Source organism: Camelina sativa, chromosome 2, assembly GCF_030686135.1.
Source record: "Camelina sativa cultivar CO46 ecotype springtype chromosome 2, ASM3068613v1".
Classification (NCBI taxonomy): domain Eukaryota; kingdom Viridiplantae; phylum Streptophyta; class Magnoliopsida; order Brassicales; family Brassicaceae; genus Camelina; species Camelina sativa.
In genome coordinates, this window is record NC_141881.1 from 22480477 (window position 1) to 22502303 (window position 21827).

General features: G+C 39.5%; 1 protein-coding gene and 1 long non-coding RNA gene across 3 annotated transcripts in view; both read left to right on the top strand.

The window, feature by feature from the left end:
• The window catches only part of LOC147949029 (uncharacterized), a 28031-nt gene extending 11937 nt beyond the window's left edge, over window positions 1-16094 (top strand). The window contains exon 3 of one of the 2 annotated variants that reach the window (XR_015581694.1): window positions 16047-16094. This is a non-coding gene — a long non-coding RNA (uncharacterized LOC147949029). Of the gene's footprint in view, window positions 1-5245; window positions 5294-16046 lie in introns of those variants that run through there. The other variant, XR_015581696.1, reaches the window with a different exon arrangement.
• A 3578-nt stretch (window positions 16095-19672) lies between these two features.
• On the top strand, window positions 19673-20329 carry LOC147949031 (uncharacterized). The gene has a single exon (XM_087469711.1). It carries the CDS (start codon window positions 19673-19675, stop codon window positions 20327-20329), a length of 657 nt encoding a protein of 218 aa, XP_087325837.1.
• Window positions 20330-21827: the final 1498 nt, after the last annotated feature.

The following is a 21827-nucleotide window of genomic DNA, read 5'->3' on the forward strand; positions in this document are numbered from 1 at the left end:
AATCTTCGGTCCAGTTCGGTCATACTGTAGATGACCGTGTCCAGTCGGAGCTTCATGGGGTCCTTGGGATCTCGAACTTGGGTGGTATGGGCTCGTATTTAGGGATTCCTTAGAGCTTGGGAGGGTCCAAAACGAAGGTTTTTTCTTATGTCAGAGACCGTCTTCAAAATAGGACAACGGGTTGGACGGGGAAATTGTTGTCCAAAGGGGGCAAGGAGGTGATGATCAAGTCCGTTGCGACGGCCGTCCCCACTTTTGTGATGTCTTGTTATCGTTTGCCTAAAACAATTACTTCAAAGCTTACCAGTGTCGTGGCAAAGTTTTGGTGGAGCTCTAATGGTCAGTCCGGGGGTATGCACTGGATCGCTTGGGAAAAGCTCTGCTGTAGCAAGCAGATGGGCGGTTTGGGATTCAGGAATGTTGATGATTTTAACATGGCCCTCTTGGCCAAACAATTATGGCGACTGATTGAGTTTCCGGACCCGCTGTTTGCCAGGGTTTTCAAAAGTAGATACTATAGAAACTCTGATCCTTTGGATCCAATACGGTCCTACTCCCCTTCATATGGGTGGAGAAGTATCGTATCTGCTCGATCTTTGGTAAATAAAGGGCTTATTAAACGGGTTGGCTCGGGTGACACCATCTCTGTATGGACTGATCCCTGGGTTCCAGCTCAATTCCCAAGACCAGCTTTAAGTAACGGTCCTTTTAAGGACCCAACTATCCGTTTGATATAGTTTATGGATTTTCAGTCGAATTCTTGGCGTAGGGATCGGCTCGTTGAGCACTTTGATCCGGGGGATGTTGCTCTGATTGAGGCTATTCCTTTCTCTAGCATCCCTTTGAGAGATTCCTTAGGGTGGCATTTCACCAAATCTGGTAAATATTCAGTTAAATCAGGGTATGAAACGGCACGTTTGGGAGTGCCAAATACTTTTCAAGCATTGGGTTGTGGTCCTGAGATTACCCCACTTCTTGCTAAGGTTTGGCAGGTTCACTGTCCCCCAAAAATAAAGCATTTCATGTGGCAAGTTTTGTCGGGATGTGTCTCCGTTTCTTCTAATTTGAGTAGGCGGGGCATAAGTTGTGAGGTTGGTTGTACGCGATGTGGGGCGGAAGTGGAAACCATTAATCATGCTATTTTTAGGTGTCCACCAACTCGTCAGGTCTGGGCTTTGGCTCATGTTCCTGTCGGGCCTCTCCATTTTCCGACAGATTCAGTCTATGCTAATGTAGACCATTTTTTGGGTTCTACGAATCCGGGTTCACAGGTCCAGATTTTTCCTTGGCTCATGTGGTATATCAGGAAAGCTCGGAATGCTCGGGTTTTTGAGAATCAAATGGACCAACCTGATGACATTGTGCAACTCGCGCAAGGAGAAGCGACCTCCTGGCTACAGGCACAGGTGGACGACGAGGTTGAGGAGGTTCCCTCCCACCCGATAGTCCCGTCTATTCGGGTGCGCGGACGTCCTGCTTCCCTCCCGGGAGTTTACCCGGGTTATAATTGTGACTAAATATTTTGTAACAAATTCGACACAAATAGTGACCAAAATTAGTTACCTTTAAGTCGGTCACAATATTATAACTAAACAGTGACATATATATGACCGTTTTAAATACGTCACATTTTCGTGTCTAAATCGTCATAATATTATGACAGAACAAACGGTCACAATTTTCCCGTCACAATATTCACTTTTTCTTGTAGTGTATTAGTCTCTGCTGTACCCAAAGACAGCAATGCCTTTTACTCGCTTCGTGACCCGTCTGAGGTAAACTAAAACATCACTCTACTGAGTACTCGAGCTACGTTTTTTTAATCTATATGAGTTTGATTTGTTTGTTATCTAAATCTATCAGGTAATGGAGTTTCTGAAATCATTGGTCACATGGAAGAGATCAATGGGTTAAGTAGAAGAAGAGGTAGTAGAAGAAAGTGGTTAACGTTAATATATATATATATATGATAACAAATATGGAAGAAGTTTAGAGGATTATTATTGTTACTTTCGGCTTTATACAAATACCGTTGAGATTTAACTTAACGGTATCGGAGGAGAGATCACATGTTTTGTTGATGGTTCTTGGAAAAAGACAGATGTTTATGCAGGAGCAGGATGCATTTGTACTTCTTTGCAGGGATTGTCACCTATTCTAGGCGCTACTAACTACCGGCGTAGTCTATCTCCGTTACATGCCGAGATTGAAGCTTTCATCTGGGCGATGCGGTGTATGATTGGCCATGACTTCCGTGACGTGGCTTTCTTTACAGACAGTTCGGACTTGGTGAAGATGGTGTCTTCCCCACATGACTGGCCGGCCTTTGCAACCTACTTGAAGGATATTAAGTTGGATCGAGAGGAGTTTTCTTCTTTCTCTTTATCTTATATTTCTCGTAATGCTAATGTTAAAGCGGACTCTTTGGCACGTCAAGCGCGCCTATCTCTGTTTCATGTTTTGTTTGTAAACAACTTTCCGCCAAATTGGCTCACTTGAGCTGATTCATTTTTTGACAAAAAAAAAAAAAGATAGTGTTAACAAAATAATGAAATGATGTGAAAATTTTAAATATAAATTCGAATAAAAGTGAAGTAGAATCATATATTTATGTTTAAATTAGGTAAAAATATTTTCTTATCTTTTAAAATCTTACTTATAATTGGTTTTAAAATTTTGGTACTAATATAAAAAAAAATTTGTAATTCTTTTGAAAATGAGGATTTATTTACTAAAGTTGCTGCAAAAATACTAGTAAAAATAAAACCAATATCCCTTTGTTAACTTCAGCTTAAGTAAAACTTTAAAATTAATTAAAATTTAAGTTTATTTTTTTCCCACCTACAATAGTGTCAAATAGCACTGGGCATTCAGGTTCGCGAACCCGATCGAGTTTGGCTTTCCAGATTTAGACATATAGAACCATTTGGTTTTTTATACTATCGGATCGGATTCAGATATTACTTACTCGGATATTATTTTTTATCTTTCTAGTAATTTTAGAACACAAGTTATATATATATATATATATATATATATATTTAATGTTTCATATAAGGACATAAGAATTTTTTTGTTTTTTTTTGAACAAAAATTAGGACATAAAAACTAAGATGGCAAATTGGTCTAACATGCACCTATAAATGCTTAAGATATTAGGTTCAAATCCCCTTAGATATATTTTTATATTTAATTCGGGTTATTTTGAATCCGAGTAACCCGATCAGATATCCGAATCTCAAAGATACTAGACCCGATCAAGTATTACATACTCCCCAAACCGAACTGCCTATTTTGGGCTGGCCTCGGGTTTTGGGTCCTGTTAATATGCCCTGGGCTAGTGTCAAAACATCACTAATGTATATATACTAGGTAACAATGTGCAGAGTAAATTTTTTTACTGAAATTTATATTTATAAAATCTATTGATAAAAAAAATTATTTAGAATGTAATATTTGTTTCTGTAATATATGTTTTTAGTTTTATTTGAATATGTAAACATTTTGTATAATAATTCAGATTTAATCCGTATAAATTATCATAATATCAATTTTATATTATCACACTATATGAACTAAATAAAAATATAAGAAAATGATATAATTAAGTTAGAAATATAAATTCAATTTTGGGTGTTATTGAATTTTTTGAAAAATATATAGTATGTAAATGTTAATATTGTTAAAAATTAGAAACAAATTAAGAAATAGTGTGTCAAACTCTCTAGCGACGACACATAATTTTTTTTTATGAAAACGTTTTTCTATTAATGTATAAGGTATATATCAAAATAGTGATGATAAACACTTATTAGATAACATTTGATTTTTGTTTATTTGGGTTATATAACGATTATTCTTTGACTTTGACCATCCTTTTGGTAACTTGTTATGTTTGACCGGATTTTAATTTTCCTAAATTGTATATATATAATATTTTATAACGGGAGATGACCATTTACTCTGAAAACAAAAACTTAAAATAAAATACAAAAAAAAACTATTGTGCTACGGAAACATTAATGGCAGCACAAAAGTTTCAATTTACTTTTTTGCTCTTGTTTACTAGATTAGGATCCGCGGTACACCGGAGGGTAAAATTATTTATAATTAAAATATTAAAATTATAAATTGTATTTGTTGGTCAAATATGTTATAATTATTTAATAATTGTTAAATAAACCATATAATACCGCAATATAATTTATTTTTATATAATATTTATTTAAATTTAATTAGATATGTTTATTCTCTGATACTGACAGTGTTAACAAAATAATGAAATGATGTTTTACTCGTGTAACACCGAATTACTGATATTTTTTAATTTATATAAATATCGATAAAACACATCCCGCTATATAACCCCGTCCCGAGATATTTTAATTCACACTGTATCATCTTAATATTTAATATTTATTGTGTATCTACGGTATAATATTTATCATATTTAACTTTTTAAAAGTTTTAAATATTTTTCATATTTAACTTTTTAAAAATCTTTAAAATAAAGAATAAAAGTTTTAAAATCTTTAAAATCTTTAAAGTTTTAAATAAACCAAATAAAAGTTTTTAAAGTTTGAGTGCCTGATAAATCAAAAATCTACTCATTTGTATTCAGAATCATTTTGGCAATTAAGAATATCATCAATGTCGTAGTTATTGCAATGTAATTTTCCGGAAATTTTGTCTACAAATTCATTTTCCAGAAATTTTGTCTAGATTATTAGCAAAAGAGTATATTTTCGCGGGTCCTATGAAATTTTGGACATTGTTTTGTCTACAACCTAAATAAATGGAGGTCCTTAAATTATGAATTATCAAGAGGCCCATAAAATATTAAAAAGTCTATATAAAATTGCTAGAGGTCGACAGAATTAATTGCATTAGTAGCATTAATTGCTAAAACTTTCCTTATTAGTATTTTTGAGCAAAACTGCTGCAAAAATACTAGTATAGATTTCTCAATCAATTGCTCAACCAGGTGATGGTAATATTTTCTTCCTAAACTTCTTCATGTCAAAAGAATAATGGTACATGATTTCCAGTTATACTTGATTAGTTTTTTATAATATTATTTCAGCTAGGTGTCGTTACAAAGGCCCTTGTAAAATCGATGCTGATTGCAAGAATATATGCACTGCCGCCGATGAAGATCACAAGTTTTTAATGTGCTTTGGAAATGACCCACCACATGGAGTATGTTGTTGTATAATACACCACTGATCATGATATATTTCTATAGTTATATCATTGCCAATAATTGAAAGTAATAAAAATCAGTATTTGAAAATATGGCATGTATATGATTTATGAGAGTTTTGTTGAGCTCCATATGTGAACACCACACTGCATTTCTGAGCTAACAACACTCTTATCCTCACTTGAGTTGTAGACTTGCCTTCACATAAACTTGTGTAGAACTCGATTCATATTTATGAAATTTTGATGACTTCATAACCTGAATCCTTGAGATAACCACTCACCAAATAAATTAACAGACTTAAGAAGCAAATCCAACCACTAGAAAACCTGAGATTTCCCTTTTCATAACCCTGTTTAAACATATCCTCTTGAACATCAGCTTGTACCGTTGTTATCAATTAACAAGACACGCTGCCTAACACTCAATATTAGGAAGACTTTCGACACAACCACCTGTTCAATTTTCCTGTTAAACAGCCTTTCTCCAGTAGTATTGACCTACTACTCGCAATCTTTGATACTTTCAATCATGAGACACTTCTTTTGCAGCCACTTCCACACAAAAATAGCCTGCAAAACTTGAACTTGCTCTGCAGAAAAATAACTACCAGTTTCAGACCTGACCGGAATCTCCCTTTAACCATCAACCTTGCTTGTGACAGTGCCTTAGAGACCTTCATTGTAACTGTTCTTTAAACCATGAAACTGAACTTCTCCTTATTCATCAGTCTCTTGCAACAAATTTCCTGCAAGTGATTCTTTGTGAAAACAAATCAGAATTGGTCTTTTTCGATGCAACCAGACGCAACAATCTGGAATTCTTTTAGTCTCTAAATGCAGTATGTTCTCCCCTGCATTTTCATCCATGTAGAATCAATCTTTTGTTGCATACACCAGCGTTTGAGACAACTTCTTCATTCTGCTTTAAGGACAACAACTTCATTCTTCTTGAACTGATTAACTTTAAACAGTCCACTGCATCACTTGCAACTGTTTCTCTCATTTCCTATTCTCAGTCTCTTGTTAAAGAATCCACTGAGAACTTCGAGTTAGCCTCCTCTCAAACCCATACTTAGCTTGTGTATAATCTCTGAATCTCTAGAGATCCTGCATCTTGTACTTGAGTACTCTTAGTGTTATAAGTATATTTTGATTGTTAACTTTATGATTTAATCTATGGTATGCAGTAGAATAGTTTTTTATAATATTAACTTAATCAACTTAATTAGATATTTTATTACTCTTATAACAAGCGACGGCGCTTTTAGGGTTTTAGGACAACGATCGCCACATGCTCCATAGAGGTTGTCGGGTGGATCTCAGGAGAATTTTATGGGTTCCTCTGGTCCTTTCCTCCCTGGTGTTGCGGGGGAAGAAGGGTTTTCAAGGTTTTGTTGGTTTTTTGGTTGGGGAATCTGTGGCCCTCAAGTCGAGGGATTCTCGAGATCTCCGTGTGGGTCTGTTTTTTTCGCAGGCGGATCGGATTTCATTTAATGATGGAGATGTTAAGGTTTTCATGGTTTATTGGGTTGGCATCGGATATCTAATTTCCAATTTTGGATTCTCGGTGACGGAAGGTGTGGAATCTCTGGGATCTGGTTTAATTGGGTGCTCTGATGGTATTTGGGTTTTTTGGAAAGTTCAGTATCAGATGGGTGCGAAGGATCTGGGTTACGGGGGGATTCGATTACCATTTTTGGTGAGATTATGGGCGGATTTTCTATTGCGGTGGATCGGAATCTCTCTGATTGGTATTGCCTTCCCGATTTGGTGCTATCTTAGGTCGCGACTGGTCTTTATAGTGTTGTGGGATCTCTCGAGCAGCTATCATTTCTTATTTTGCTCGCTCCGGTCCTGTTTTTCACTTGTTTCACTTCTGTCTTTGGGTTTTTTCGCTATGTCTCAAGGCTCTCTCGTGGGGAACGGTTTGGGTGGTCAGTCGGAGATTGTCTCCAAGCCACGGAGGAAAATCAAAATCTCATATTTTGATAATTCTGATCTCATTGCTGGGTACTCCAAGACAGTTTTGGGGCGCTGTTTCAATCCTTCCAGGCAGGATATGAAATCGTTGCTGGTCATGATGCCACGGTTCTTGCAGGTTGAGGGGCGTGTTGCGGCAGCTGATTTGGGTTTGGGAAAATTCCAGTTTGATTTTGATGAAGAGGCTGACATCATGAGAGTTATGAATATGGAACCTTTCCATTTTGATTCTCTGATGGTGTCGATGGTCCGATGGACACCTGTGGTGTATCCTAACTATCCATCGTCCCTAAAGGTCTGGATCCGGGTGATCGATGTGCCCATTCAATTCTGGGCAGAACCCACTTTTCGCGATATTGGATCCGCTCTAGGCACAGTGGAGGATGTGGATATTGATCGAGGGAGAATTCGGGTCTCCATTGATGGTCTTCAGCCGCTCTGTTTCGAAACGGATGTCAAGTTCTACAATGGACAGGTCACGATTGTCAAACTTAAGTATGAGAAGGTTTTTGGCTGGTGCAAGCTTTGCTCTCGCTTGTGTCACGACGAAACGGTATGCCCACTAGCGAAGACAGTTTCGGCTACTGAAGGTCAAATTAGCCCTGAGGCTGATAAGGATCATGGGGAGATGCTGAGTTACAAAGGTGCAGTGCTTGCTGCTGCAAGGCGGGGAGCTGGTTCTAGTAAAGGTGGGCACTGGGGACAATCTTCTGGAGGTCCCAAGTCTAGACCGGAACAGGCCTCCCGTAACAAGGGGAGCTCTGGTTCCGGGACTTCTCAACCACCTCGTGGCAGACAAGGGGCTCCAACGGTTTCGCAAAGGCACTAGATTCTGTTAGGAGATCAAGAGATCTCACGGATTGCTTCATCCACCTCAGTCACGGCTACGGTGGATCATACCTTGGTGACAGGTCATGCGTTGGTATCGAGTTCACAGGAGCAACGCCCGAATGTTGTGCAGCAGGGGGTTTGTTTCCCACAGGGTGTCGCACTTTTGGTTCTTCCCGGGAGCTTGCCTACGGGTATGGTTGTGGAGGATGGCTTGACTGGGGTTATTGACCAGATGGAGGTCGGAGAGGAGGTTGATCGAGAGGTCTGTAATGAGGTTGCAAGTGGGGAACTGGTTGGTGATAAGGAAGAGGGTGCTCTCTCGGAGGAGGACTTGGGTTGCGAGGATGGAGATGAGGTTGAGGGTCGCCTTCAAGGTTCTACCACGCGAGGTTCAGGTGTAAGGGGTCGACGAGGAATGGGTTCGGTGTTGCGAGGGATCTCTACCAAAAAGAGGAATGCGCAAATGCTTCTCTCTCCACGGAGGCGTCCTCCTCACGGGCCATCTTTAGGTGAAACCGGTCAAGACTCCAAGGCCCAGGAAGGGGTGAAAGGAGGCCCAGGTGGGGGAAAGCCACCAAAACCAAAGCCTGTTAAATGAATGTACTAAGTTGGAATTGCCAAGGGCTTGGAAATAAGGCCACCATAGGGAACCTTAGGGATCTCTGGAATAAACATAGGCCAGATTTTTTATTTCTTATGGAAACAAAACAATCATTTTCTCATTTGGAAAAATTTGTAGGCTATTTTGGCTATAGTGATTTAATAACTGTGGAACCCGTGGGATGTAGCGGTTGTTTGGCTTTATTTTATAATAAAAACTTTTTCAATGTTTCAATTTTATTGAAGTCTAATCGAATGATTTATGTTGAAGCGGTTTTCAAGGGACGTGTCATTTATTTAACATTTGTTTATGGTGATCTTGTTCCTAAGAACCGGGATTTGGTCTGGGAAAGGTTATTACGGATTAGTTTAACTCGGTCAAATCCTTGGTTTATGGTTGGGAATCTAAATGAATTAACTGGAAATCATGAGAAACGAGGAGGGAAGCTTAGGCCTGCCTCCTCGTTTCTCGCTTTCAATGGGATGATTAGGGACTGTGGTTTCTTGGATTTTCCCTATTTGGGGGATTGTCTGTCCTTGCGGGGATGGCGTGATAAGAAACCAATTCTGTGTCGGTTAGACAGGGCTTTAGGAAATGAGGATTGGCATGATTTATTTCCAGACACGGTTACAGAGTATTTACCTATGATTGCTTCTGATCATAAGCCTCTTGTGGTTAGCATTGGGGCGAAGAGGCCGCGGGGGCGTAGGAGCTTCATGTTTGATCGCCGTTGGGTGGGTAAACCAGGTTTAATGGATGTGATCTCCTCCGGTTGGTCAGACAAACCGGATCAGGATTTTTCCGGGAAAATTATTAACTGTAGACGAGAAATCTCTCGATGGGGTAAGTCACAGGCTCCGTTTGGACGGGAATTAATTGAGGACCTTAAGCGGCAGTTGGAGATGGCTTAGGCCAATGATTCATCAACCCCGGAGATGATCTCGGACCTTAATGGCCGCCTACGGGAGGCTTACCGGGATGAAGAGATCCACTGGTATTTAAAAAGTCGGAACCGGTGGATGCGGGTGGGGGATAAAAATACTAAGTATTTTCAAGCTCAGACCAAGCAGAGACGGGCCCGCAACAGGATTGTAGGAATTTTTGATGAACATAATGTCTGGTCGACGGAGGACGGTGCAATTTGTGACACGGCGGTTTCATATTTCGAGGAGTTATTCTCCTCGATATGTCCGACCAATTTTGAGGAATCTCTACGGGAAATTGACACGGTTATTACCGAGGCAGAAAATGCCCGATTGACGGCCCTGCTACGGAAGCGGAGGTAAAACATGCTTTATTTATGATGCATCCGGAAAAAGCTCCGGGGCCGGATGGAATGACAGCCTTATTTTTTCAAAAGGCATGGACAGTTGTCAAGGATGATCTGGTGGCTTTGGTTAATCAGTTTTTTGAGGAAGGTGAGTTTGATAAAAGCTTGAACCAAACGCATATCTGTCTCATCCCGAAGGTGGCAAAACCGACCCGGATGACGGAGCTGTGCCCTATCAGCTTGTGCAATGTGGGATACAAGATCTTGTCAAAGGTCTTATGTAATCGGCTCAAGTCGATCTTACCCGGTTTAATCTCGGAAACACAATCAGCGTTCGTCCCTGGACGTTTGATCTCAGACAACATCCTGATAGCTCAAGAGATGTTCCACGGTCTGCGAACCAATAATTCATGCAAGGGGAAGTTTATGGCAATCAAGACAGATATGAGTAAGGCGTATGATAGGGTTGAGTGGGATTTTGTGGCGGCACTACTACGGAAGATGGGGTTCGCGGAGATTTGGATTTCATGGATTATGTTTTGTGTCTCATCGGTGGAGTACAAGGTTCTTATTAACGGGCAACCAAATGGTCAGATTGTTCCGGCACGAGTTTACGGCAGGGTGACCCGCTCTCCCCTTACTTGTTTATCTTATGTACGGAGGTTTAGATTGCAAATATTCGAAAGGCGGAGGCTGATAAGCAGAACACGGGTATTAAGGTGGCAAATAAATGCCCGCAAATAACACATCTGCTGTTTGCGGATGATAGTCTGTTTTTTTGCAAAGCGGATAAGGAGAAATGTGGTGTGGTTCTGGATATACTCAAACAATATGAGGCTGTATCGGGGCAACAGATCAATTTTGCAAAATCTTCGGTCCAGTTCGGTCATACTGTAGATGACCGTGTCCAGTCGGAGCTTCATGGGGTCCTTGGGATCTCGAACTTGGGTGGTATGGGCTCGTATTTAGGGATTCCTTAGAGCTTGGGAGGGTCCAAAACGAAGGTTTTTTCTTATGTCAGAGACCGTCTTCAAAATAGGACAACGGGTTGGACGGGGAAATTGTTGTCCAAAGGGGGCAAGGAGGTGATGATCAAGTCCGTTGCGACGGCCGTCCCCACTTTTGTGATGTCTTGTTATCGTTTGCCTAAAACAATTACTTCAAAGCTTACCAGTGTCGTGGCAAAGTTTTGGTGGAGCTCTAATGGTCAGTCCGGGGGTATGCACTGGATCGCTTGGGAAAAGCTCTGCTGTAGCAAGCAGATGGGCGGTTTGGGATTCAGGAATGTTGATGATTTTAACATGGCCCTCTTGGCCAAACAATTATGGCGACTGATTGAGTTTCCGGACCCGCTGTTTGCCAGGGTTTTCAAAAGTAGATACTATAGAAACTCTGATCCTTTGGATCCAATACGGTCCTACTCCCCTTCATATGGGTGGAGAAGTATCGTATCTGCTCGATCTTTGGTAAATAAAGGGCTTATTAAACGGGTTGGCTCGGGTGACACCATCTCTGTATGGACTGATCCCTGGGTTCCAGCTCAATTCCCAAGACCAGCTTTAAGTAACGGTCCTTTTAAGGACCCAACTATCCGTTTGACACAGTTTATGGATTTTCAGTCGAATTCTTGGCGTAGGGATCGGCTCGTTGAGCACTTTGATCCGGGGGATGTTGCTCTGATTGAGGCTATTCCTTTCTCTAGCATCCCTTTGAGAGATTCCTTAGGGTGGCATTTCACCAAATCTGGTAAATATTCAGTTAAATCAGGGTATGAAACGGCACGTTTGGGAGTGCCAAATACTTTTCAAGCATTGGGTTGTGGTCCTGAGATTACCCCACTTCTTGCTAAGGTTTGGCAGGTTCACTGTCCCCCAAAAATAAAGCATTTCATGTGGCAAGTTTTGTCGGGATGTGTCTCCGTTTCTTCTAATTTGAGTAGGCGGGGCATAAGTTGTGAGGTTGGTTGTACGCGATGTGGGGCGGAAGTGGAAACCATTAATCATGCTATTTTTAGGTGTCCACCAACTCGTCAGGTCTGGGCTTTGGCTCATGTTCCTGTCGGGCCTCTCCATTTTCCGACAGATTCAGTCTATGCTAATGTAGACCATTTTTTGGGTTCTACGAATCCGGGTTCACAGGTCCAGATTTTTCCTTGGCTCATGTGGTATATCAGGAAAGCTCGGAATGCTCGGGTTTTTGAGAATCAAATGGACCAACCTGATGACATTGTGCAACTCGCGCAAGGAGAAGCGACCTCCTGGCTACAGGCACAGGTGGACGACGAGGTTGAGGAGGTTCCCTCCCACCCGATAGTCCCGTCTATTCGGGTGCGCGGACGTCCTGCTTCCCTCCCGGGAGTTTACCCGGGTTATAATTGTGACTAAATATTTTGTAACAAATTCGACACAAATAGTGACCACAATTAGTTACCTTTAAGTCGGTCACAATATTATAACTAAACAGTGACATATATATGACCGTTTTAAATACGTCACATTTTCGTGTCTAAATCATCATAATATTATGACAGAACAAACGGTCACAATTTTCCCGTCACAATATTCACTTTTTCTTGTAGTGTATTAGTCTCTGCTGTACCCAAAGACAGCAATGCCTTTTACTCGCTTCGTGACCCGTCTGAGGTAAACTAAAACATCACTCTACTGAGTACTCGAGCTACGTTTTTTTTAATCTATATGAGTTTGATTTGTTTGTTATCTAAATCTATCAGGTAATGGAGTTTATGAAATCATTGGTCACATGGAAGAGATCAATGGGTTAAGTAGAAGAAGAGGTAGTAGAAGAAAGTGGTTAACGTTAATATATATATATATATATATATATATATGATAACAAATATGGAAGAAGTTTAGAGGATTATTATTGTTACTTTCGGCTTTATACAAATACCGTTGAGATTTAACTTAACGGTATCGGAGGAGAGATCACATGTTTTGTTGATGGTTCTTGGAAAAAGACAGATGTTTATGCAGGAGCAGGATGCATTTGTACTTCTTTGCAGGGATTGTCACCTATTCTAGGCGCTACTAACTACCGGCGTAGTCTATCTCCGTTACATGCCGAGATTGAAGCTTTCATCTGGGCGATGCGGTGTATGATTGGCCATGACTTCCGTGACGTGGCTTTCTTTACAGACAGTTCGGACTTGGTGAAGATGGTGTCTTCCCCACATGACTGGCTGGCCTTTGCAACCTACTTGAAGGATATTAAGTTGGATCGAGAGGAGTTTTCTTCTTTCTCTTTATCTTATATTTCTCGTAATGCTAATGTTAAAGCGGACTCTTTGGCACGTCAAGCGCGCCTATCTCTGTTTCATGTTTTGTTTGTAAACAACTTTCCGCCAAATTGGCTCACTTGAGCTGATTCATTTGTTGACAAAAAAAAAAAAAAGATAGTGTTAACAAAATAATGAAATGATGTGAAAATTTTAAATATAAATTCGAATAAAAGTGAAGTAGAATCATATATTTATGTTTAAATTAGGTAAAAATATTTTCTTATCTTTTAAAATCTTACTTATAATTGGTTTTAAAATTTTGGTACTAATATAAAAAAAAATTTGTAATTCTTTTGAAAATGAGGATTTATTTACTAAAGTTGCTGCAAAAATACTAGTAAAAATAAAACCAATATCCCTTTGTTAACTTCAGCTTAAGTAAAACTTTAAAATTAATTAAAATTTAAGTTTATTTTTTTCCCACCTACAATAGTGTCAAATAGCACTGGGCATTTAGGTTCGCGAACCCGATCGAGTTTGGCTTTCCAGATTTAGACATATAGAACCGTTTGGTTTTTTATACTATCGGATCGGATTCAGATATTACTTACTCGGATATTATTTTTTATCTTTCTAGTAATTTTAGAACACAAGTTATATATATATATATATATATATATATATATATATATATATATATATATATATATATATATATAATGTTTCATATAAGGACATAAGAATTTTTTTGTTTTTTTTTGAACAAAAATTAGGACATAAAAACTAAGATGGCAAATTGGTCTAACATGCACCTATAAATGCTTAAGATATTAGGTTCAAATCCCCTTAGATATATTTTTATATTTAATTCGGGTTATTTTGAATCCGAGTAACCCGATCAGATATCTGAATCTCAAAGATACTAGACCCGATCAAGTATTACATACTCCCCAAACCGAACTGCCTATTTTGGGCTGGCCTCGGGTTTTGGGTCCTGTTAATATGCCCTGGGCTAGTGTCAAAACATCACTAATGTATATATACTAGGTAACAATGTGCAGAGTAAATTTTTTTACTGAAATTTATATTTATAAAATCTATTGATAAAAAAAATTATTTAGAATGTAATATTTGTTTCTGTAATATATGTTTTTAGTTTTATTTGAATATGTAAACATTTTGTATAATAATTCAGATTTAATCCGTATAAATTATCATAATATCAATTTTATATTATCACACTATATGAACTAAATAAAAATATAAGAAAATGATATAATTAAGTTAGAAATATAAATTCAATTTTGGGTGTTATTGAATTTTTTGAAAAATATATAGTATGTAAATGTTAATATTGTTAAAAATTAGAAACAAATTAAGAAATAGTCTGTCAAACTCTCTAGCGACGACACATAATTTTTTTTTATGAAAACGTTTTTCTATTAATGTATAAGGTATATATCAAAATAGTGATGATAAACACTTATTAGATAACATTTGATTTTTGTTTATTTGGGTTATATAACGATTATTCTTTGACTTTGACCATCCTTTTGGTAACTTGTTATGTTTGACCGGATTTTAATTTTCCTAAATTGTATATATATAATATTTTATAACGGGAGATGACCATTTACTCTGAAAACAAAAACTTAAAATAAAATACAAAAAAAAACTATTGTGCTACGGAAACATTAATGGCAGCACAAAAGTTTCAATTTACTTTTTTGCTCTTGTTTACTAGATTAGGATCCGCGGTACACCGGGGGGTAAAATTATTTATAATTAAAATATTAAAATTATAAATTGTATTTGTTGGTCAAATATGTTATAATTATTTAATAATTGTTAAATAAACCATATAATACCGCAATATAATTTATTTTTATATAATATTTATTTAAATTTAATTAGATATGTCTATTCTCTGATACTGACAGTGTTAACAAAATAATGAAATGATGTTTTACTCGTGTAACACCGAATTACTGATATTTTTTAATTTATATAAATATCGATAAAACACATCCCGCTATATAACCCCGTCCCGAGATATTTTAATTCACACTGTATCATCTTAATATTTAATATTTATTGTGTATCTACGGTATAATATTTATCATATTTAACTTTTTAAAAGTTTTAAATATTTTTCATATTTAACTTTTTAAAAATCTTTAAAATAAAGAATAAAAGTTTTAAAATCTTTAAAATCTTTAAAGTTTTAAATAAACCAAATAAAAGTTTTTAAAGTTTGAGTGCCTGATAAATCAAAAATCTACTCATTTGTATTCAGAATCATTTTGGCAATTAAGAATATCATCAATGTCGTAGTTATTGCAATGTAATTTTCCGGAAATTTTGTCTACAAATTCATTTTCCAGAAATTTTGTCTAGATTATTAGCAAAAGAGTATATTTTCGCGGGTCCTATGAAATTTTGGACATTGTTTTGTCTACAACCTAAATAAATGGAGGTCCTTAAATTATGAATTATCAAGAGGCCCATAAAATATTAAAAAGTCTATATAAAATTGCTAGAGGTCGACAGAATTAATTGCATTAGTAGCATTAATTGCTAAAACTTTCCTTATTAATATTTTTTGAGCAAAACTGCTGCAAAAATACTAGTATAGATTTCTCAATCAATTGCTCAACCAGGTGATGGTAATATTTTCTTCCTAAACTTCTTCATGTCAAAAGAATAATGGTACATGATTTCCTGTTATACTTGATTAGTTTTTTATAATATTATTTCAGCTAGGTGTCGTTACAAAGGCCCTTGTAAAATCGATGCTGATTGCAAGAATATATGCACTGCCGCCGATGAAGATCACAAGTTTTTAATGTGCTTTGGAAATGACCCACCACATGGAGTATGTTGTTGTATAATACACCACTGATCATGATATATTTCTATAGTTATATCATTGCCAATAATTGAAAGTAATAAAAATCAGTATTTGAAAATATGGCATGTATATGATTTATGAGAGTTTTGTTGAGCTCCATATGTGAACACCACACTGCATTTCTGAGCTAACAACACTCTTATCCTCACTTGAGTTGTAGACTTGCCTTCACATAAACTTGTGTAGAACTCGATTCATATTTATGAAATTTTGATGACTTCATAACCTGAATCCTTGAGATAACCACTCACCAAATAAATTAACAGACTTAAGAAGCAAATCCAACCACTAGAAAACCTGAGATTTCCCTTTTCATAACCCTGTTTAAACATATCCTCTTGAACATCAGCTTGTACCGTTGTTATCAATTAACAAGACACGCTGCCTAACACTCAATATTAGGAAGACTTTCGACACAACCACCTGTTCAATTTTCCTGTTAAACAGCCTTTCTCCAGTAGTATTGACCTACTACTCGCAATCTTTGATACTTTCAATCATGAGACACTTCTTTTGCAGCCACTTCCACACAAAAATAGCCTGCAAAACTTGAACTTGCTCTGCAGAAAAATAACTACCAGTTTCAGACCTGACCGGAATCTCCCTTTAACCATCAACCTTGCTTGTGACAGTGCCTTAGAGACCTTCATTGTAACTGTTCTTTAAACCATGAAACTGAACTTCTCCTTATTCATCAGTCTCTTGCAACAAATTTCCTGCAAGTGATTCTTTGTGAAAACAAATCAGAATTGGTCTTTTTCGATGCAACCAGACGCAACAATCTGGAATTCTTTTAGTCTCTAAATGCAGTATGTTCTCCCCTGCATTTTCATCCATGTAGAATCAATCTTTTGTTGCATACACCAGCGTTTGAGACAACTTCTTCATTCTGCTTTAAGGACAACAACTTCATTCTTCTTGAACTGATTAACTTTAAACAGTCCACTGCATCACTTGCAACTGTTTCTCTCATTTCCTATTCTCAGTCTCTTGTTAAAGAATCCACTGAGAACTTCGAGTTAGCCTCCTCTCAAACCCATACTTAGCTTGTGTATAATCTCTGAATCTCTAGAGATCCTGCATCTTGTACTTGAGTACTCTTAGTGTTATAAGTATATTTTGATTGTTAACTTTATGATTTAATCTATGGTATGCAGTAGAATAGTTTTTTATAATATTAACTTAATCAACTTAATTAGATATTTTATTACTCTTATAACAAGCGACGGCGCTTTTAGGGTTTTAGGACAACGATCGCCACATGCTCCATAGAGGTTGTCGGGTGGATCTCAGGAGAATTTTATGGGTTCCTCTGGTCCTTTCCTCCCTGGTGTTGCGGGGGAAGAAGGGTTTTCAAGGTTTTGTTGGTTCTTTGGTTGGGGAATCTGTGGCCCTCAAGTCGAGGGATTCTCGAGATCTCCGTGTGGGTCTGTTTTTTTCGCAGGCGGATCGGATTTCATTTAATGATGGAGATGTTAAGGTTTTCATGGTTTATTGGGTTGGCATCGGATATCTAATTTCCAATTTTGGATTCTCGGTGACGGAAGGTGTGGAATCTCTGGGATCTGGTTTAATTGGGTGCTCTGATGGTATTTGGGTTTTTTGGAAAGTTCAGTATCAGATGGGTGCGAAGGATCTGGGTTACGGGGGGATTCGATTACCATTTTTGGTGAGATTATAGGCGGATTTTCTATTGCGGTGGATCGGAATCTCTCTGATTGGTATTGCCTTCCCGATTTGGTGCTATCTTAGGTCGCGACTGGTCTTTATAGTGTTGTGGGATCTCTCGAGCAGCTATCATTTCTTATTTTGCTCGCTCCGGTCCTGTTTTTCACTTGTTTCACTTCTGTCTTTGGGTTTTTTCGCTATGTCTCAAGGCTCTCTCGTGGGGAACGGTTTGGGTGGTCAGTCGGAGATTGTCTCCAAGCCACGGAGGAAAATCAAAATCTCATATTTTGATAATTCTGATCTCATTGCTGGGTACTCCAAGACAGTTTTGGGGCGCTGTTTCAATCCTTCCAGGCAGGATATGAAATCGTTGCTGGTCATGATGCCACGGTTCTTGCAGGTTGAGGGGCGTGTTGCGGCAGCTGATTTGGGTTTGGGAAAATTCCAGTTTGATTTTGATGAAGAGGCTGACATCATGAGAGTTATGAATATGGAACCTTTCCATTTTGATTCTCTGATGGTGTCGATGGTCCGATGGACACCTGTGGTGTATCCTAACTATCCATCGTCCCTAAAGGTCTGGATCCGGGTGATCGATGTGCCCATTCAATTCTGGGCAGAACCCACTTTTCGCGATATTGGATCCGCTCTAGGCACAGTGGAGGATGTGGATATTGATCGAGGGAGAATTCGGGTCTCCATTGATGGTCTTCAGCCGCTCTGTTTCGAAACGGATGTCAAGTTCTACAATGGACAGGTCACGATTGTCAAACTTAAGTATGAGAAGGTTTTTGGCTGGTGCAAGCTTTGCTCTCGCTTGTGTCACGACGAAACGGTATGCCCACTAGCGAAGACAGTTTCGGCTACTGAAGGTCAAATTAGCCCTGAGGCTGATAAGGATCATGGGGAGATGCTGAGTTACAAAGGTGCAGTGCTTGCTGCTGCAAGGCGGGGAGCTGGTTCTAGTAAAGGTGGGCACTGGGGACAATCTTCTGGAGGTCCCAAGTCTAGACCGGAACAGGCCTCCCGTAACAAGGGGAGCTCTGGTTCCGGGACTTCTCAACCACCTCGTGGCAGACAAGGGGCTCCAACGGTTTCGCAAAGGCACTAGATTCTGTTAGGAGATCAAGAGATCTCACGGATTGCTTCATCCACCTCAGTCACGGCTACGGTGGATCATACCTTGGTGACAGGTCATGCGTTGGTATCGAGTTCACAGGAGCAACGCCCGAATGTTGTGCAGCAGGGGGTTTGTTTCCCACAGGGTGTCGCACTTTTGGTTCTTCCCGGGAGCTTGCCTACGGGTATGGTTGTGGAGGATGGCTTGACTGGGGTTATTGACCAGATGGAGGTCGGAGAGGAGGTTGATCGAGAGGTCTGTAATGAGGTTGCAAGTGGGGAACTGGTTGGTGATAAGGAAGAGGGTGCTCTCTCGGAGGAGGACTTGGGTTGCGAGGATGGAGATGAGGTTGAGGGTCGCCTTCAAGGTTCTACCACGCGAGGTTCAGGTGTAAGGGGTCGACGAGGAATGGGTTCGGTGTTGCGAGGGATCTCTACCAAAAAGAGGAATGCGCAAATGCTTCTCTCTCCACGGAGGCGTCCTCCTCACGGGCCATCTTTAGGTGAAACCGGTCAAGACTCCAAGGCCCAGGAAGGGGTGAAAGGAGGCCCAGGTGGGGGAAAGCCACCAAAACCAAAGCCTGTTAAATGAATGTACTAAGTTGGAATTGCCAAGGGCTTGGAAATAAGGCCACCATAGGGAACCTTAGGGATCTCTGGAATAAACATAGGCCAGATTTTTTATTTCTTATGGAAACAAAACAATCATTTTCTCATTTGGAAAAATTTGTAGGCTATTTTGGCTATAGTGATTTAATAACTGTGGAACCCGTGGGATGTAGCGGTTGTTTGGCTTTATTTTATAATAAAAACTTTTTCAATGTTTCAATTTTATTGAAGTCTAATCGAATGATTTATGTTGAAGCGGTTTTCAAGGGACGTGTCATTTATTTAACATTTGTTTATGGTGATCTTGTTCCTAAGAACCGGGATTTGGTCTGGGAAAGGTTATTACGGATTAGTTTAACTCGGTCAAATCCTTGGTTTATGGTTGGGAATCTAAATGAATTAACTGGAAATCATGAGAAACGAGGAGGGAAGCTTAGGCATGCCTCCTCGGTTCTCGCTTTCAATGGGATGATTAGGGACTGTGGTTTCTTGGATTTTCCCTATTTGGGGGATTGTCTGTCCTTGCGGGGATGGCGTGATAAGAAACCAATTCTGTGTCGGTTAGACAGGGCTTTAGGAAATGAGGATTGGCATGATTTATTTCCAGACACGGTTACAGAGTATTTACCTATGATTGCTTCTGATCATAAGCCTCTTGTGGTTAGCATTGGGGCGAAGAGGCCGCGGGGGCGTAGGAGCTTCATGTTTGATCGCCGTTGGGTGGGTAAACCAGGTTTAATGGATGTGATCTCCTCCGGTTGGTCAGACAAACCGGATCAGGATTTTTCCGGGAAAATTATTAACTGTAGACGAGAAATCTCTCGATGGGGTAAGTCACAGGCTCCGTTTGGACGGGAATTAATTGAGGACCTTAAGCGGCAGTTGGAGATGGCTTAGGCCAATGATTCATCAACCCCGGAGATGATCTCGGACCTTAATGGCCGCCTACGGGAGGCTTACCGGGATGAAGAGATCCACTGGTATTTAAAAAGTCGGAACCGGTGGATGCGGGTGGGGGATAAAAATACTAAGTATTTTCAAGCTCAGACCAAGCAGAGACGGGCCCGCAACAGGATTGTAGGAATTTTTGATGAACATAATGTCTGGTCGACGGAGGACGGTGCAATTTGTGACACGGCGGTTTCATATTTCGAGGAGTTATTCTCCTCGATATGTCCGACCAATTTTGAGGAATCTCTACGGGAAATTGACACGGTTATTACCGAGGCAGAAAATGCCCGATTGACGGCCCTGCTACGGAAGCGGAGGTAAAACATGCTTTATTTATGATGCATCCGGAAAAAGCTCCGGGGCCGGATGGAATGACAGCCTTATTTTTTCAAAAGGCATGGACAGTTGTCAAGGATGATCTGGTGGCTTTGGTTAATCAGTTTTTTGAGGAAGGTGAGTTTGATAAAAGCTTGAACCAAACGCATATCTGTCTCATCCCGAAGGTGGCAAAACCGACCCGGATGACGGAGCTGTGCCCTATCAGCTTGTGCAATGTGGGATACAAGATCTTGTCAAAGGTCTTATGTAATCGGCTCAAGTCGATCTTACCCGGTTTAATCTCGGAAACACAATCAGCGTTCGTCCCTGGACGTTTGATCTCAGACAACATCCTGATAGCTCAAGAGATGTTCCACGGTCTGCGAACCAATAATTCATGCAAGGGGAAGTTTATGGCAATCAAGACAGATATGAGTAAGGCGTATGATAGGGTTGAGTGGGATTTTGTGGCGGCACTACTACGGAAGATGGGGTTCGCGGAGATTTGGATTTCATGGATTATGTTTTGTGTCTCATCGGTGGAGTACAAGGTTCTTATTAACGGGCAACCAAATGGTCAGATTGTTCCGGCACGGAGTTTACGGCAGGGTGACCCGCTCTCCCCTTACTTGTTTATCTTATGTACGGAGGTTTAGATTGCAAATATTCGAAAGGCGGAGGCTGATAAGCAGAACACGGGTATTAAGGTGGCAAATAAATGCCCGCAAATAACACATCTGCTGTTTGCGGATGATAGTCTGTTTTTTTGCAAAGCGGATAAGGAGAAATGTGGTGTGGTTCTGGATATACTCAAACAATATGAGGCTGTATCGGGGCAACAGATCAATTTTGCAAAATCTTCGGTCCAGTTCGGTCATACTGTAGATGACCGTGTCCAGTCGGAGCTTCATGGGGTCCTTGGGATCTCGAACTTGGGTGGTATGGGCTCGTATTTAGGGATTCCTTAGAGCTTGGGAGGGTCCAAAACGAAGGTTTTTTCTTATGTCAGAGACCGTCTTCAAAATAGGACAACGGGTTGGACGGGGAAATTGTTGTCCAAAGGGGGCAAGGAGGTGATGATCAAGTCCGTTGCGACGGCCGTCCCCACTTTTGTGATGTCTTGTTA

Excerpts from the sequence above, each read along its gene's own strand:
- LOC147949031 (XM_087469711.1), top strand. The coding sequence starts at position 19,673 with ATGATTTATGTTGAAGCGGTTTTCAAGGGACGTGTCATTTATTTAACA.